This window comes from Rhinopithecus bieti, unplaced genomic scaffold, assembly GCF_001698545.2.
Source record: "Rhinopithecus bieti isolate Rb0 unplaced genomic scaffold, ASM169854v2 scaffold_9234, whole genome shotgun sequence".
Classification (NCBI taxonomy): Eukaryota; Metazoa; Chordata; class Mammalia; order Primates; family Cercopithecidae; genus Rhinopithecus; species Rhinopithecus bieti.
The window spans coordinates 329,335-348,480 of record NW_016806011.1 but is presented as its reverse complement, the minus strand read 5'-3'; the positions used below and the strand labels follow the sequence as shown (position 1 = coordinate 348,480).

At 42.7% G+C, this 19,146-nt stretch overlaps 1 protein-coding gene and 1 pseudogene across 2 annotated transcripts in view; one reads left to right on the top strand and one right to left on the bottom strand.

Moving 5' to 3' along the window:
* Positions 1-8,822: 8,822 nt before the first annotated feature.
* ABRAXAS1 (abraxas 1, BRCA1 A complex subunit) overlaps positions 8,823-19,146 on the top strand; it is a 23,627-nt gene continuing 13,303 nt past the window's right edge. For both annotated transcript variants that reach the window (XM_017874462.1, XM_017874463.1), the window contains exons 1-3: positions 8,823-9,018; positions 12,003-12,093; positions 16,380-16,416. In XM_017874462.1, coding sequence (XP_017729951.1) covers positions 8,932-9,018; positions 12,003-12,093; positions 16,380-16,416 — 215 coding nt within the window. In that variant the 5' untranslated portion in view covers positions 8,823-8,931. The remainder of the gene's footprint in view (positions 9,019-12,002; positions 12,094-16,379; positions 16,417-19,146) is intronic.
* LOC108531152 (brain mitochondrial carrier protein 1 pseudogene) lies at positions 14,641-15,499 on the bottom strand (annotated as a pseudogene).

Sequence of the window (19,146 nt, the reverse complement as noted above, 5' to 3'; positions counted from 1 at the left end):
TTTTTTTTTTTTTTTTTTTTTTGAGACTGAGTCTTGCTGTCGCCCAGGCTAGGGTGCAGTGATACGATCTCAGCTCACTGAGACCTCCACCTCCCAGGTTCAAGCAATTCTCCTGCCTCAGCCTCCCAAGTAGCTAGGACTACAGGTGCATGCCACCACACCCAGCTAATTTTTTGTATTTTTAGTAGAGATAGTATTTCACCGTGTTAGCCAGGATGGTCTTGATCTCCTGACCTTGTGATCCACCTGCCTCGGCCTCCCAAAATGCTGGGATTACAGGCATAAGCCACCAGGCCTGGTGTTTGTTTTTTTTTTTTTTTAGACACAGTCTTGCTCTGTCACCCATACTGGAGGGCAGTGGCGCGATCTCGGCTCACTGCAACCTCTGCCTCCTGGGTTCAAGTGACACTCTTGCCTCAGCCTCCCAAGTGGCTGGGATTACAGATGCCTGCCACCACTCTCAGCTAATTTTTTGTAGTTTTAGTAGAGACAGGGTTTCCCCATGTTGGCCGGGCTGGTATCGAACTCCTGACCTCAGGTGATCCACTCGCCTTGGCCTCCCAGAGGGCTGAGATTACAGATGTGAGCCACTGCACCCGGCCGTTTCCACTCTTTTAAGATAAATTCTGGGCCGGGCATGTTGGCTTACACCTGTAATCCCAACATTTTGGGAGGCTAAGGTGGGAGGATTGCTGGAGCCCAGGAGTTGGAGATCAGCCTGGACAACATGGCGAAATCCTATTGCTACAAAAATTAGCCCAGTATGGTGGTGCATGCCTATAGTCCCAGCTACTCAGGAGGCTAAGGGGGCAGGAACACCTGAACCCAGGGAGGTTGAGGCTGCAATGAGCCATGATCGTGCCACTGCACCACAGCCTGGGCAACAGAGTGAAACCTTGTTTCAAAACCAAAAAGATAAATTCTAAAATCCTATGCTACAACAGCCAGCATGGTCTGGCTCTTCTCACTAGCCAGCTTTTACCTCTTGCCTCCCTCCCTCCCACACTCCAGGTTTGGGAATCTTCTAATTGCCTTAGCGTGTTCACACATGGTGTTCCTTTAACTGGGAACACTCTTCCCCACTTATTTCCCTTTTCCCAAGTATCCAGGTCTTTGAGAAGACTTTCTCTGATCCCAGCACTAGGGGAGTGGGTATCTCAGTTACCCTTGCTTCTAGTTTTCTATTTTTCCTAGTACGTATTTATTGGAATCATAATTATGTCATCATATGAGAGATGATGTAAGTAATTTTCCTTTCACCCCACAGGATTATAAATTCTATTAGGGCAGGCACTATCTCTATTCTGTTATTCAGTGTACCTCCAGTGGCTAGCACAGTGCCTGATGTAAAGTAGGCAGTCAATAGCTGTGAATTCATGAACATAAGGGAAGTGGAAAGCAAGATTTTTGCCCTTTAAGAGATTAGAATCTTCCTGGGGAAAGAAAAAAAAAATTCAGGAAACACTTAGCTGTGCCCATCTATGCCCAGCAGTTCAATAATTAAGAACCAAAATGCCAGGTACAGTGGCTCACAACTGTAATACCTAATCCCAACACTTCGGCAGGCCAAGGTGGGAGGACCACTTGAACCCAGGAGATTGAGGTTGTAGTGAGAAGCTGGGCAACAGAGCAAAACCTAGTCTCAAAAAAAAAAAATAAAAAAAAAAAAAAAAAAAAAAAAAAAAAAAAAAAATTAACACGGCCAGGAAAGATATCATAAATCCAGGGTAAGGTTTTTTATACAGATTAAGGTGATGCCTTCTACAGTGATTAAAAGTCTCTAAAGATTTAGTCATCCTTCTCTTCCTGATTCAGAGAGGGAGATACACTTACAAACAGAGATTTCCTTTATAGCTTTAAATTTCTTTTACAAAAGGGTAACTCTCCAGAACTTCTCCTATGTCTGTTGTTTCTCAAAATAACCAGCTCACAATAATCCTTATGACAAAGAGGCATATTTGGGATAGCACATTCTGGACTCTACAGTCATATTTTGGGGTGGTGTGTCCTGAATCCCATTAATATGTTTCAGTTATAAAATTAATAATAAAGTATAATATGTATGTTTAAAAGTGAAAATAGACTTTCACTTTTAAAGGATTTTTCACTCACACCTGTAATCCCTGCACTTTGGGAGGCCAAGGCAGGAGGATTACCTGAGCTCAGGAGTTCAAGACCAGCTTGGCCAATATGGTGAAACTCTGTCTCTACTAAAAATACAAAAATTAGCTGGGAATGGTGCTCACCTGTAGTCTCTGCTACTTCGGGGCTGAGGCAGGAGAATCGCTTGAACCCGGGAGGTGGAGGCTGGAGTGAGCTGAGATAGTGCCACTGCACTCCAGCGTGGGCAACAGAGTGAGAATCTCTCAAAAAAATAAATAAATATATTGTAATATAATAATCAAAATATACACAAACACCTATATACATTAATACACATATGAATATATTAAAAACCTGAAAGAATATAAGCCAAACCATTCACTGTAATATCTTTGGATGGAAGGATTATGGGAACTTTCTCTTATCTCATTATATAAATATATAACATACTTTTTGTCTGTTTGTGACGGCATGTTGCTCTGTTGCCCAGGCTGAAGTGCAGTGGTGCCATCATAACTCACTGTAACATTGAATTCCTGGGCTCAAGTAATCCTCCGGCCTCAGCCTCTCTAGTAGTTGGGATTACAGGTGTGAGCCACCTCACCGGGAGGCAGGTGCTTTTTTTGTTTAACCCAAACCAGTCACTTATTCATCATTTAAACTAGCGTAAATTATTCACTGAAGCTATAGAAATTAATTTTCTACCAGAAACAACCTTATACCTAGAGTCATCTATACAAGCTCAGATCAAACTAATGCCTCTTGGAATTCTCTATCAGAATGCCTTCTCAGGATTAGCTGAACTAACACTGGTGAAGCTTACTTAGCTCTTGGAATTTTATCTTAAGGAGGACTCTGTTGGAATTCAAATTAGCTTCCTAACCCTGTCTGCAATAATTCTTAAAGCATGAGTCAGCACCACTATTTCTGCAGTTACTTTATCTCCTTTGCCAGAGTTCTATTGTTTTTATATTTGTGTATGTTCAAGGGTATTTTTTTTTTTTAAAAAGCCAATGATCCTTACCCAAGATACATCATTTAAGTCATTTTTACTAAATCACCAAGGATTTTCAAAGCAGACTATTTTAACACATTATAACAGATTAGGCCCTATTAACTATTTTTACATAATAATAAGGTCTGCAGTCCCCATCAAAGGCCTTTTCCTTCAGAACTACTATCACAGTGTCCCCTGCAGGTCACCAGGTAGACGTGCATCCTGAGGGGGCATATTTCTTAACGGTGTTTGTGTAATTTTCCTTATGCTTCTTTAACAGATGGAATGAAATAATAACAAATTAGAATGTTATCACATTAATACATCTTTAAATTTCCCTGGAACTTCAGATAAATTTATTTCTGTGTCTATAATCTTAGAGTTATATCAAGTTTTATCAGAGATTTTAAAACTCTCATTACATTTTAACACACAAAATATCACAAAGAAAACAAAATGTGTTTATAATAGTATTTCCCAGATAACATAGCCTTAACAAATAATACTTATCTAGGGGCAATGGCTCACTCCTGTAATCCCAGCCTTTTGGGAGGCTGAGGCGGGAGGACCGCTTGAGCTCAAAAGTTCGAGACCAGCCTGGGCCACATAGTGAGACCTCCCCATCTCAACAAAACATCAAAAAATTAGCCAGGGATTGTGGCGTGCACCTGTAATCCCAGCTACTCAAGAGGCTGAGGTGGGAGAATCGCTTGACCCTGGGAGGTGGAGGCCGCAGTGAGCCATGATCACACAGCTGTACTGCAGCCTGGGCAACAGGATTGAGACCCTGTCTCAGAAAAAAAAAAAAAAATTTAAAATAATACTTGTTCGCCATTAGAAATAAATCATGTCTATAATTAAAACATGAAATTCATCATATTATATTTTGAGTATGTTTGTATTTGAAGTTTTTTTAAATTGGCAGATATTTGAAAATGTGATCTTTATGGCCCTGAAAGCCCTTCGTACGTGATATGAAAAAGCAAGCACTCTGTTTCACTTTGGATGCTCTGAAAAGCAGACACAAAGACAGGAGTCCATGTGCAAGAGATCGACCTATTGGGGAAATGTCTGTGAAAGATAAAGGGAAGACAGCAGGAGTAAGCAAGGAGAGGCTGCAGAAAACCATGCTTATCTGACACCTGGGAAAGGAGGAAGGGAAGGATAGGAGTCTCGGACTTCAGTGCGAGCTAACATAATCTTAGCAAGGCTGATGTAGAGTCCTAGAGCCAAAGTCCCATTACAGGAATCCTGCATCTTGTAAGAATGGGCCTATGTTAATACCCCACCACGGTCACTGATGCTGTGGCAGAGAAGGTTAGAGGGCTGCAATGTTCACAGAAGCTGCAGGGGGAGGCTTTCAGCCAACAGTGGCTCCCCCTGCAGGTTCAACCAGAGTGGAGCATGTCCATGGCCATCAAATACTCCATTCATTTTGAATACACCATATAATTAATAATATTCTATGAAGATAAGATATATTTCCCTTTATGATACTCATTTATTTGTAAGCATATTTGTTTAAAAGTTTATCTGTTGTGAGTGAAATCATTACTTAAAAATCATATTCTTATCCTTTTCATGAGAAAAAATCAATATCCAAAATTCAAATAGAAAAGTTAGTTTTTTCTTGAAATTGAGGTTCCATTAACCCTATTTAAAATAGAATACCACAAATTTAACAGAGATGAATATTATTGGATCCCAATTAAAGCAAGCAAGCACATCCTTCTGAAGCAATCAACCCTATAATTAACATGATTCTAATACAGCAGCTAAAATGTTTGTCTTATTTTCATAGTTATTCTTCTAAATTTTTTTTCAGAGACAAGGTCTCACTCTGTCTCCTAGGCTGAGGTGGCACAACCAAAGCTCAGTACAGCTTCAGGCTCCTAGACTCAAGCAATCCTCCCGCCTCAGCCTCCCCAGTAGCTGGGACTACACGTGTGCACCACCACACTTGACTGATTTTTTACTTTTTGAAACTGGGTCTGGCCCAGGCTGGAATACAGTGGCATGATCTCAGCTCACTGCAACCTCCGCCTCCTGGGCTCCAGCGATCCTCCCACCTCAGCCTCCTAAATTGCTGGGATTATAGGTGTGGGCCACCGTGCCTGGCCAACTAACTCTTTTATTTATTTTTTATTTATTATTATTTTTTTGAGTCACAGTCTCACTCTGTTGCCCAGGCTGGAGGGCAGTGACACAGTCTTGCCTCACTGCAACTTTGGCCTCCTGGGTTTAAGCAATTCTGCCTCAACTTCCTGAGTAGCTGGGATTACAGGCACATGCCACCTACCTGGCTAATTTTGTATTTTTAGTAGAGACGGGGTTTCACCATGTTGGCCAGGCTGGTCTTGAACTTCCGACCTCAGGTGATCCACCTGCCTTGGCCTCCCAAAGTGCTGGGATTACTGGCGTGAGTTGGGATTACAGGCATGAGCCACCGCACCTGGACTAATTTTTTGTTGTTGTTTGTTTTTGTTTTGAGATGGTGTCTTGCTCTGTCACCCAGGCTAGAGTGCAGTGGTGTGATCTCGGCTCACTGCAACCTTTGCCTGGGTTCAAGTGATTCTCCTGCCTCAGCCTCCCAAGTAGCTGGGATTACAGGCACCCACCACCATGGTCAGCTAATTTTTGTATTTTTAGTAGAGACAGGGTTTCATCATATTGGCCAGGCTGGTCTCCATCTCCTGACCTTGTGATCCACCCGTCTCGGCCTCCCAAAGTGCTGGGATTACAGGCATGAGCCACCACACCTGGCCTAATTTTTAAAAAGTTTTTGAAGAGACAGTCTTGCTATGTTGCCCAGGCTGGTCTCAATCTCCTCACTTCAAGCCATACTCTCTGCTCAGACTCTCAAAACACTGGAATTACAGGCATGAGTGACCGTGCCCAATCTTTTTTTTGTTGTTGTTTTTTGTTTTTGAGACAGATTCTCACTCTGTTGCCCAGACTGAAGTGTAGTGGAGGGATCTCGGCTCACTGCAACCTCCACCTCCCAGGTTCAGGTGATTCTCCTGCCTCAGCCTCCCAAGTAGCTGGGATTACAGGCGCATGCCACCAGGCCCGGGTAATTTTTGTATTTTTAGTACAGACAGGGTTTTGTTATGTTGGTCAGGCTGGTCTCAAACTACTATTTCAGGTGATCTGCCCACCTCAGCCTCCCAAAGTGCTGGGATTTTAGGTATGAGCCACTGTTCCCGGCCAGGTATTTATTTATAGCAGTGCAAGAAGGGACGAATACACTCTCCCATGAGTCATTCTTTAGCACACAAAAACCAGTACATTCCTAAGGTTTTAGAAGCCTCCACGCCAGGAACTCAGGACAAAGACTAAATATTTATTTTCTTTTTTACTATACTACAGACAAATCCTTGATCTTTGACCACTGATTCCTTTTGGCAAAGAATCATAAGAGTTAAAAGACAGTGGCACATTTCTAAAACCCCATTCAATCACTAATAACCTGTCCAGTCCATCAGCCTATCATATGAAAATGTCTCCCAGGGTGTGGCCACTCAGGCTTCCATTTGATCTTTTCAGGTTTCAAAAGCAGAGTTCTTAGCAATATATATCTTCATTATTTCAGGCATCTGATATAATTAAGCTAAGAGACAATATCTTCCCTTGAGTTTCTTTGGAGATCTTAATGAATATTGGATTTCCCTCATTATATAACCCATTTATTTATTCCTTTACTCTCATCTACTATTTCTCCTTATCTCCACTCATACCCAAGCTTTTTTGGCTTTGGAAGGAGTATTTGGTTCAGCTACTGTGCTGCTCTGGGTTGCAGGCAGTAAAACTAGTGATGTGGTTCAGGACACACTACTCCAAAATATAGCACCTGAGCATTTGAGAAAATAGCAGAAGCAAAGAGATCATTTTCACCGTCACCTCACTCCTTTTCCTCTGAAGCAGGTCATAAACCATAGAAAGAATACTCTGGCCATTTCCCTTGAGGCAGGCCATAAAACCTGGTGTCCTTCCCTGAAGTAGGTCATAAGACCGTCATTTGAGAGGTACCCTCCCCTTACATAGAGAAAAGGAACATCCTTACCTCTGAAGACCCCAGGACACAGAGAAGAAAGAACCTGAACAAACAGTCCATTCTAAGTTCCCCCAGTTTGTTACCATTACATCACACTCCCTTTGTGTAATCATACTCCTGCACAACTGTGCACTCTTTATCAACGCTACGACAATTGTCTTCCACCCCTTCATTGAAATTTCATTATCTACTGACTGCAGGAAGAAGATTGAAAGTCAAACATCAAACCTAGAGTACAGAGGAACTTTGTCCGAAGCTATTGACTTCTGCTTGGGCTCATCCAACTTCCACAAAGAACCCTTTGCAAGCAATCGTCCATCTTTCAAGCTCATCCAAAGAATCATTTGTGACCCTCAAAATTACTTACATTCCTCCATCTCCCTCTCCCTTACAAAAAAGTGTACATAAGCATCTGAACCTCAATGGGTTATGGGGTAATCACTCTACTGTGATTTTCTCCAGGGCATATTAATAAATTTGTATGCCAGCCAGGAGCGCCTGTAATCCCAGCACTTTGGGAGGCCAAGAGGGGGCAGATCACTTGAGGTCAGGAATTCAAGACCAGCCTGGCCAACATGGTGAAACCTTGTTTCTAACAAAACTACAAAAAAAATAAGCCAGGCTTGTTGGCACCTGCCTGTAATCCCAGCTACTCAGGAGGCTGAGGCAGAAGAATCGCTTGAACCGGGGAGGTGGAGGCTGCAGTGAGCTGAGATGGTGCCACTGCACTCTGGCCTGGGTGACCGAGAGAGACTCCGTCTCGAAAAAATAAAAAATAAAATAAATTCGTTAGCCTTTTTCTTCTCTTCATCTTTTCTTTTGTTATTTCACTCCAGTGAACCCTCAGAGGGCAGAGCTTTCCCTTCACCGCTACAAAATGAAGGCAAGAAACTCAATTTTAGGGAATAAATATATAATCATTAATTATATACATATGTACCGTGTGTTATGCAGCCACAGACAACTGCTGGACAACAAAACCCACAAATGCGCCACACTAATTCAGTAGTCTGTTATTACGCTTACTTTCAGTCATGCAAAAAACAGGTTTACGTGTGCGTGTGTGTAAAATATATTTGCTAAGCCCTTGTCCACTCACCTTACCATTTACATTAAATGAACCAGCACACTATGATTATGCCCATCATTAAACTGTCAGAACATTAAAAATCCATGTATTGTTTAAATTAGGCTTAAGTTTTCTAAAAGCAAGGGAACACACACACGTACGCACACACACACACACACAGAGCATGGCTTCAGAGTTCTAGCAGAGACAATAACCAAATAGTTATTAGTATTCTAGAAGTTTCAGTGAGTGAAGGGCGCTAAAATGCAGTTTGAAAACCAAAACCGTGGCATATCCATTGTGGTATCGTAATGCTGCTACTCAACTCTTTTAATCTTGTAATCTTTGCTGGTCTTAAAATGATCCTGTCAACCGTGTTCATTTTGATAACGTTGCATCTCTGTGAAAAGTCGCTCAGCAGCCGCAGACCACCAAAAGGCAATTCCCGGCGCTCTGCAGTGGTACCGGCACTGAGCGGCCTTCCGGGAGAGGCAGGCAGCAGACGTGAAGGAGGAGCCGAGAGCCCGGCTGGGGACCCGCCCACGCCAGCCCTCAGCCCCCTCGCCCGGCCCCTCCGCGGAGCGCGCAGCAGCCCATGCGCCGGCGCAGGCCCCGCCTCCTCGCTGGGCCCCGCCTCGCCGCCACCACGGGATCCGGGATCCGCGCACCCCGCCCTCGTCCTCTCGTGGAGCCTGAGGCGACCGTAGCATGGAGGGGGAGAGTACGTCGGCGGTGCTCTCGGGCTTTGTGCTCGGCGCACTCGCCTTCCAGCACCTCAACACGGACTCGGACACGGTGAGCCGAGGGACGGGGCGGGGTCGGGCGTGGCCTGGGAAGACCCCTGCGCGCGGCCTGCCTCGCGGCTGTTGCCCCGGTCCCCCGCCCGCTCCCCCAGACGCCGCCGCGCCTCCTCCCTGCCGTCGCGGCTCTGCCTTCTCTCCCCCTCAGCGGTCCCTAAGGTGCCTCGTGCCCACGAAGTCTTCTCCAGCATTAGCCCTCCCTCTGCTATCCTCTGTTGATTTCCCTTTTCCGACCAGTGTCCCACACGCTCCCATCTTTCCTCGGCGCCCCTTTCGCTGTGGAAACTTGGGCGTGAAAAGATGGAAAGTTCACGGAGCGTCTTCCCGCTGCTCTGCGGAGCCTGCGGTAAACTTTCCGTTTCTCGCGACGTCCGACAGGCGTTTGCAAAGCCAGGCGGACTTTGTCATGCAGAGCAGCGCCTGTGCGTGTTTGTTGAGATAGTAGGATGGTAAGGGAATAAAAATAGATGTTAGTGGATGAAACAGCTTAATCTGGTATATCAGATATCTTTTTATTTGCGTTATTAAATTTGTAAAACAGTTTTGAAAAGTACGTTGCCTATTTTCTAAAAGTTCTATGAAATTAAAGAAACACTGTAAAACGTTGAGCTCGGAAGTAGTTAATGTCCTGTAGTACTTTCAGTAACTTGCAGAAAGAACATCTAAGCATCTAAAATAACCTCCCTGCTGTGTGGTACAGTTCGGAGAATACCATGCTGAACAATGCCTAGTAATTTCTGCTAAGTACATTTTAAGATAACACCTGTTTTACTCTCAAAATTGCCTTAATATAGACCGGGCGCGGTGGCTCACGCCTGTAATTCCAGCACTTTGGGAGGCGGAGGTGGGTGGATCACCTGAACCCACGAGTTGGAGACCATCCGGGACAACCTAGTGAGACCCGGTCTCTAGGAAATCTAAACATTACAAAATTGCTTTTTAGCACAATCCTAATAAAGGTTGGAATTGATATGTTTTATGTATACAATTTCAGATAACCTTACAAATTAATACCTAATAAAAACAAATATATGGCCATTTAAAATATATGTGTAGCTGTGGAAATTATTTTGGAATGTCTTTAGTGTAGATAGAGTGGGACCTTAATTCCTCGGTAGCTGAAAGGATTAGCCCTTGGGAAATACCTGGGTGCTAGGGAGGCCCCTGTTTCTCAGATCTTTTTCCTGAAGTCTTTAAAGGCTGGTTTTTCTGGGTAGTTGCACTTGGATTGCCCCTGCTCACCTTCCCTGAGTTCGTCTTTGGGAGTATCAAAATCAAGAACACTAGATTCTGGATATCCCCCCGTGTGATTCCAGTAAAGACTCACATTATGGAAATAATCCTTTTTTACTTTTAGGGGAAAACGTTATTAATTATTAAGAATATAAAATATTCCTGTAATCCCAGCAGTTTGGGAGGCGGAGGTAGGATCATTTAAGCCCGGGAGTTCAAGACCAGCCTGGGCAACGTAAGGAGACCTCATGTCTACAAAAAATTTTAAAAATTAGCCCGGTGTGGTGGCACATGCCTGTAGACCCAGCTACTTGGAAGGCTGAGGCAGGAGGATTGCTTTGAGCCCGGAAGGTCAAAGGAGCAGTGAGCAGTGATTGCACCACTGTACTCTATCCTGGGTGATGACAGAGCTAGACCTTTTCTCAAAAAAAGAAGATATGAAATCTTCATTGTCAAGTACATTGGGTCTTTAAGTGTACCTAGAGAAACTGAATTCTCCAAAACTCAGATGAATTACCACGGGGGTGGCAGAATACAAGTAGTTTAAAAGAATTGGGCTCACAGCACTCCTTTTAGAAAGGAGACTCAAATTGAATTTTAATCTTTCATATTGTGCATGAGTTTTTTTTTTTTTTTGAGACGGAGTCTCGCTCTGTCGCCCAGGCTGGAGTGCAGTGGCCGGATCTCAGCTCACTGCAAGCTCCGCCTCCCGGGTTTACGCCATTCTCCTGCCTCAGCCTCCTGAGTAGCTGGGACTACAGGCGCCCGCCACCTCACCCGGCTAGTTTTTTTGTATTTTTTAGTAGAGACGGGGTTTCACGCTGTTAGCCAGGATGGTCTCGATCTCCTGACCTCGTGATCCGCCCGTCTCGGCCTCCCAAAGTGCTGGGATTACAGGGTTGAGCCACCGCGCCCGGCCTGTGCATGAGTTTTAATCAGAAAACACTAATCATGTCATTTCATACCTTAGAAGCTTTCTGTAACTCCCAGAAGCACATGTGGTTAAATCCAGAGTAGTCATTCAGGATGTCCCATTATTGACTCGCTCTAATTTACCTTTGATTTCCTTCTGCTCCAAGGCATGGTGCTCTACTCATTCCTCGGTGTGTGCTCATTTCTGGCTTTTAAGTCTTGTATGCTTCCAAGTGTGCCGAGTTCTCCATGCTCTGCTTACACAAATACTGCCCACCGCTTTAGTCTAATCCGTACTTGCCTCCCCAGGGCCAACTCTTAATTATTTCAGGCCAGGCTAATCTCTCCCTTCCTCTCCTCTTTATTTCTACTTTTTTTCTTTTGAGGCAGAGTTTCACTCTATGGCCTGGGTTGGAGTGCAGTGGCATGATCACAGCTCACTGCAGCCTCAACCTCCTGGGTTCAGGTGATCCCAAGTAGCTGGGACTACAGGCATGTGCCACCATGCCTAATTTTTCTCGTATTTTTTGTACAAACGGAGTTTTACCCTGTTGCCCAGGCTAGTACTGAACTTCTGGGCTCAAACCATTTGCCCAGCTTAGCCTCCTAGTGCTAGGATTACAGGTGTGAGCCACCGTGCCTGGCCTCTTCTCATTTTTGTTTAACTCTTCATCTTTCCCAAGTAAACTAGAAGCATCTCAGATCTTTCATGTGCCCCCGACTGGTAGCACATACTTGTATACATAGTAAAATACTCAGAAAATACTGGTTAGTTAAGTGTCTGAACAGTAATTCTATCGGTGTATTCTATATACTGCCTCTTTATCTTCATAGGAAGGTTTTCTTCTTGGAGAAGTAAAAGGTGAAGCCAAGAATAGCATTACTGATTCCCAAATGGATGATGTTGAAGTTGTTTATACAATTGGTGAGTTATTTATTTCTCCTATGTTTGAGTCATTTGTGTCTCCCATATTTGATAGTGTATGCTGAAAGGGGTCAGCATAGTTATTGTTTTTAAATTAAGAAATATAGATGCTGGGCAAGGTGGCTCACACCTGTAATCCCAGCACTTTGGGAGGCCGAGGTGGATTACCTGAGGTCGGGAGTTGGAGACCAGCCTGGCCAACATGGTGAAACCCATCTCTACTAAAAATATAAAAATTAGCCAGGTGTAGTGGTGCATGCCTATAATCCCAGTTACTTGGGAGGCTGAGGCCGGAGAATCGCTTGAACCCGAGAGGCAGAAGTTGCAGTGAGCCAAGATCGTGCCACTGCACTCCAGCCTGGGCAACAGAGCGAGACTGTGTCTCAAAAAATAAAAATAAATTAAGAAATATATATTAATTTAAAAATAATTTAAAAGGATATGTTGCACTCATTTTGCAGTTAAAATTATGGCCATGGACTGGTCTAAAGTAAGAAATAGTATGAGAGTTAGGAAGCAGATAAGATTACTCCCAGGGAAACAAGGATGAAACACTTGCTATTTAGTTGGCAGGAAGATGGCCCAGCAATAGGAAGACCAAGGAAAAAGATAAAATGTTAAATGCTGCAGAAAAGTTGGAAGATGAGAACTGAGAAAAATGCAGTAATTGGATTAGATGACTGAAAATCCTCAGTAATTTCTGGAGTGTAATGGGGAAGAGACCACGCTACAAAGGGTTTGAAGGGTGGGTGGTAAAGATAGCTGGTGGCAGCTTTTCTGTCAGGGAAGAGCAGGGGAGAACCTTTAAAATGTATAGGGAAAAAATGTTTAAAAGAAATAAAATGTATAGGGAGTTTTCTGATTGTCTAACATAGTTTTTCTCTATATGTGTATATATATTTTTAAACAAAATTGGTAGTGTACCTTATAAAAGGTTTGGCATAATATTGTGTCATGTTCACTTTCCAGTGTTGCATAATGCATAATCCTCTACAATATCATTTTTCTTTTTTTTTTTTTGAGGCAGAGTCTCACTCTGTTTCCCAGCCTGGAGTGCAGTGGTGCGATCTCAGCTCACTGCAACCTCCGCCTCCCGGGTTCAAGCGATTCTCCTGCTTCAGCCTCCTGAGTATCTGGGATTACAGACGTGTGCCACCACGCCTGGCTAATTTTTTGTATTTTTATTAGAGACGAGGTTTCATCATGTCTCAAATTCCTACGCTCAAGCAGTCCTCCTGTCATGGCCTCCCAAAGTGTTGGGATTACAGGCATGAGCCACTGTACTGGGCCCGTCATTCTTTCTGCTGGCTGCATATATCCTATTGTATAGACATACCATAATTTATAATTTATTTAACTGTGTAAGAATGATTTTCTGTGTTTTTGTTAAACAGTATTACCATGAACATTTAGTATTGTACGTATCTTTGTGCCTTTGAGTGTATATTTGAAAGTCACATTCCTGGAGGTAGACTAGCTGATTGCCTTTTGGAAGACTTATGCCATTTTAGGCTTCTCCACAGTATATAAAAGTGCCTAGGTCCCCATACTCCTTATTTTTTTTGAAATGGAGTCTTGCTCTGTCGCCCAGGCTGGAGTGCAGTGGTGGGATCCCAGCTCACTGCAACCTCTGCTTCCCAGGTTCAAGTGATTCTCCCTGCCTCAGCCTCCCGAGTAGCTGGAATTACAGGCGACTGCCACCACACCCAGCTAATGTTTGTATTTTTAGTAGAGACAGGGTTTCACCATGTTGGCCAAGCTGGTCTCGAACTCCTGACCTCAGGTGATCCGCCCGCACTGGCCTCCCAAAGTGCTGGGATTACAGGCCTGAGCCACCATGCCTAGCCCCCATGCTCTTGCCAACACTAGATATTGTCAAATCTTTTAATCGTTGCCAATTTGATAAGTGAAAAAAATAGCATTTTAATTTGCATTTCTTAGTTACAAAAGAGGTTAAGTATTTTTTCATACTTTTTACTTTTTTTCTTGGCCTTTTTATTTGAAAAGGAGAGGCCTATCCTATTCTTTGGCTGCATTTGTACTATTTTGCTTTTAGTGATTTGTAATCACATTACTTAAGGAAACTGGGCTTTTATCGTATGTTTTATACATATGCTAATGCAGTTTATAATTTTTTTTTCTGCCAATAAATACTTTAATGAGAAACGAGGTCTATAACATATATAGCAGTAACCACCCTGGCCTATGCCTTCTGCTCTAGCCCAAGTCTGGGGCTCAACCAATTACATTTAACCCACATTTGGAAAGCAGGCCATTTTCAGTGTCATCCATCAGTATCCATCTTCATAGAACATACCAATCAGAGGCTAGAGTCTCAACGTTAACACTTTCTCTCAGGGAAAAGTTAACGTGGTAACCCAAACATATAAATAACTTTGAACCATCCTACTGTTCAGGAGGCCCTTAGGAGACCAACAGTTTGGTAAACACTTATAACTTTGCCAAAATACATTAGAACACCGGAAAAGGGAAAAGCAGTAGAAAGGCTGGCAGGGCTGGGCTCACGTATAATTCAGTCCTTAAGAGTTAAAGCCTCTTGAGTTGCTCATACGTAATTTAAAAAATAATGTTCCAGGGTCCAAGCTGAAGCCACTTTGGCCAAAATCCTTTATAGAGTGCAAAAAAGCCCTCAAGTTTCCACGTCTTTAAAATACCATCCAAAGTACACTTACAGAGATCCACATATCCCACGATTGCCCTCTTGGTTCATCATACGAGTGCCTACCACATCACCCGGATTAGAGGCAAGAGCTCCAGCCAAACCACACGTAAAGCTGGAAACAAAGCACTTTAAAGTTGTGTCTTCCATCATTCCTGACAATATTAAATACTTCTTAGTAATATCATAGACTGGTAGCTCTACTCCCACAACGATGACAGCATGCTGAACAGTTGGAACCACACCCCTCCACAGACCCCTGGTGCCTTTCTGTTGGTATATATCAATGAAGCTGCCAATCATGTTCCCTTGGAACAAACTTCCTTGAGCCTGCATTCGAATCTTTAGAACATCGGTGGGATTGGCTATAGTGGAAAATATCACTCCTGACACCACCCCACAGATCATGTTAATTGAAAGAGTTTCATCTTCTAAACGTTCTACAAATAATTGCTTCAAGCTTTGGTAAATCCCAATTTTAATGGTGCCATATGATGCGTGTCTTCGCAAACAGAAGCAATTCCTGAATACAGAGCCAATACACCTTCCTCTTTGTAGATCCAAAACAAAGCATGAAACATCCGTCTATATTTTATTTCTTTGAAACGGATATCAATGCTTTGGCCTTGAACCTACCTGAAGTGTGTTTTGGTAAGGTCCATGGGGAAAGTTCCAAACTCAGCAATGATAGAGGCAAGGCCGCCATATACAATTCAGACCAGACATCTCATGGCTGTGGTACTTTGCTGCTGCCGCTCAGGCTCATCGGGCGACTAGGAAACTGAGGTTCCCACAGTCACAAATGCCACTGCAGTGCCAACCCGGAAGCATTGAAACCCTGTAGGTTGTAATTTTACTGTAGTTTTTTTTTGGGGGGGGGGTTCGAACACTTGAGTTTTAAAAGCAAGCCCTTTATAGCAATACAAGATTATTTTTTAAAAATTAAAAAATAAAAGCAAACCCTTAGAGCATATTTTTTTTCCCTAATTGAAATTAGTGTGCCGTCCAAAGTATCTAACATAGTTCTAGGCATTTGATTTAATTAAGCAAATGTTTACTGAGCAACTACATTGTGGTATTAGGTACAGTGCTAAGCTCTAAGGTATTTGCTCAAATTTAAATGTTGGATTATCACAGATGTTTAAACACGTAAAATCCAAGATCAACATATTATTCCATTGCTTTGGTTAAGAAGATTTTCATCATTTTAAATTCCTTTAACAGGTGATTTTATTAATTGGGTAAATTTAGAGTACAGCATTTTTAGAACTCAGTGAAAATGTGGCAACTTTGAATTTATCTTTTGTGTTGGACTTGTTAGATCATTATTTAGAGGAAATATAGCATTGTGGTTCCAGGCGAGGTTCTGGGTTTTGAACTCTGGCCCTGCCAGTGGATTGGGCAAGCCACTTGTCTCTCTTTGCCTGTTATATCATCTTTGAAAGGGGAATAATGATAGTATATGTCTCAGATTTGTTGTGAGGATAAAAATTAGATAATCAGTGGTAAAATACTTCCTGGCATGAGGTAAAGGCTCAATATGCAGTATTCAAATGATTGTGAATTGAATTAATGTAATCATAACTAAAAAATCCTTTTCTTCCAGACGTTCAGAAATATATTCCATGCTATCAGCTTTTTAGGTAAGTAGTAGTGCTAGTAAGTAAATGATCCATTGTGAAAATTACTCTCTGCAAGTGAAATAGTTTTTAAAACTAACAGATTATCTTAGTTATCACCTATACATGGTGGTACTGAGTAGAATGGAAAGTTTTTTTTAAGTAGCTGAAAAAAATTACTTGTGTATTGTCCACCCTAGTAGTTCTTTCTCTGTATTTATATTACTTTAAGCTGATCTCCATTACCTTTCCCAGGCACCAGTTTACCTTGAGAATTGCTTTTCCTTCTCACACCCAGTCACCTCATTGCATATTATAAACTCAGTAAATGAAGTGTTCTTATACATCATCAATAGCAGCCCTTTTTTCTACCCTTTTATGTCAGCATATTTTAGCAACTGGTTCCTCATTTATATTTTTTAGTGTTATCTTTTATCTGTTAGCTGGTCATGTTCTTTGTTTTTCTTTTTGAGACAGGGTCTCACTCTGTCACTCAGGCTGGAGTGCAGTGGCGTGAACACAACTCACTGTAGCCTTCATCTTCTGCGCTCAGGTGACCCTCTCCACCTCAGCCTCCCAAGTAGCTGGGACCACAGGCACCAGCCACCACACTCGGCTGATTTTTGTATTTTGGTAGAGACAGGGTTTTGTCATGTTGCTCAGGCTGGTCTCAAACTCCTGGGTTCAAGCCATCCTCCTTCCTTGGCTTCCCAAAGTACTGGGATTACAGGCGTGAGCCACTGCACTCAGCTGGTTATGTTCTTTAACCTGTTTCCTATTGCTTTTCTAGGATGAATGCTTGCACTCAGTCCTACAGATAGTCATAGTACTGTTAACTCTAATACATTGTGTATTTTTTAGCTTTTTATTGAGTATAGCATACACGTAGAAAAGTACACAAATAAATGAATTTTCACAAAGGAAACACATGTAATCATGTAACCGTAGCAATGTGTAATTTTAATGAAATAGTTTTATGATTTATATAAACCATGCAAGAAAAATCAGCACAAACAGCCTGGGCAACGTGGTGAAACACTGTCTCCACTAAAAATACAAAAATTAGTCAGGAGTGATGGCATGCGTCTGTAGTCCCAGCTACTGGGGAGGCTGAGGCAGGAGGATCACTTGAACTCAGGAGACAGGCTGCAGTGAGCTGAGGTCATGCCACTGCACTCCAGCCTGGGTGACAGAGCAAGACGCTGTCTCCAAAAAAAAAAAAAGAAGATCAGCATAACTATCTTACAGACTACGTACTATACACATCTTTAAAGTTATGTAAGAATTACAGTGGAGCATATGGTTAAGGTGAGAAGTAACTGTAGGAGGAGAGCAGAAAAAAGGAGCTTAGCGTGGTCTTAAACTGCTATACCAAGAAAAGGTACAGCTTCTACACTGCCTTATGTGTAATGGATATGCAAAAATATTTGTTAGATAACTGAGGAACTCTTAGTGGAGACTCATAAGGATCTTCTGGACCAACAAAGGATTTAAAGGAGGAGCAAAAAGTGATTCAGTACCTTTTTCAACCACATTAATAATTAGACTAATTTAATAGAGGCTGAGACCTGAAGAAACCATCTATTTCAGTGATAAGAAACCAATGCCTGAGCCTTTTAGCTCTTACAGGATTAAAGCGAGGTAGAAAGGCATTAGGAGAGGCATGTGAAATACTTCTCATTCAGAGGGTAACTACATACTTCATTAAACAACACAATAATAGGCCTGAAAAGTTCATGATTTAACCAAGGCCACAGATCTAGTTAATGGCAGGGCAAAAATTAGAAGAATAAGGATTTCTTGAGCTCTAATCCAGCATCATACTATGCAGTTTCTTCCTCTTCCTGCTCTAATACAGAGGTTGCTAAAATAGAGCCCCATGATGTATTTTTATATGGCCCTCAATCTGAGACTGTTTACTACTTTTTTTTTTGGAGACAAGAGTCTTGCTCTGTCACCAGGCTGGAGTGCAGTGGTGCAATCTCGGCTCACTGCAACCTCTGCCTCCCAGGTGCAAGTGATTCTCCTACCTCAGCCTCCAAGTAGCTGGGACTATAGGCAGGTTCCATCACGCCTGGCTAATTTTTTTTGTATTTTTAGTAGAGACAAAGTTTCACCGTGTTGGCCAGGATGGTCTTGATCTTTTGACCTCGTGATCTGCCTGCCTCAGCCTCCCAAAGTGCTAGGATTACAGGTGTGAGACACCCACGCCTGGCCTTGTTTACTACATTTTTTAAGGGTTGTAAAAAAAAAAGGAGGAAAAATATGCAATAGAGACTGGATGTGGCTGTCAAAGCCTGAAATATTTTCTATACAATCCTTTTACAGAAAGTTTGTTAACCCTGCACTAAATACATTGTGATGCAGACTTTTCCACTGAAATGCACTGATTTGGTTACCTCAGAAATCTGGAGGAAATTACCTCGGAAATAGCCTACTGAAACTTAGTGTGTGGATGGATAGAGTTTTTTTTCTTTCTTTCTTTCTTTCTTTTTTTTTTAGACAAGGTCTCTGTTGCCCAGGCTGGAATGCAGTGCTCTGATCTCAGTTCACTGCAACCTCCCAACTCCCAGGTTCAAGCGATTCTCCTACTTCAGCCTCATGAGTAGCTGGGACCACAGGCGTGCACCGCCATGCCTGGGTTTTTTTTTCTTTTTTGTATTTGTAGAGATGGGGGTTTGCCATGTTGGCCAGGCTGGTTTCAAACTCCTGACCTCAAGTGATCCACCCACCTCAGCCTCCCAAAGTGCTGGG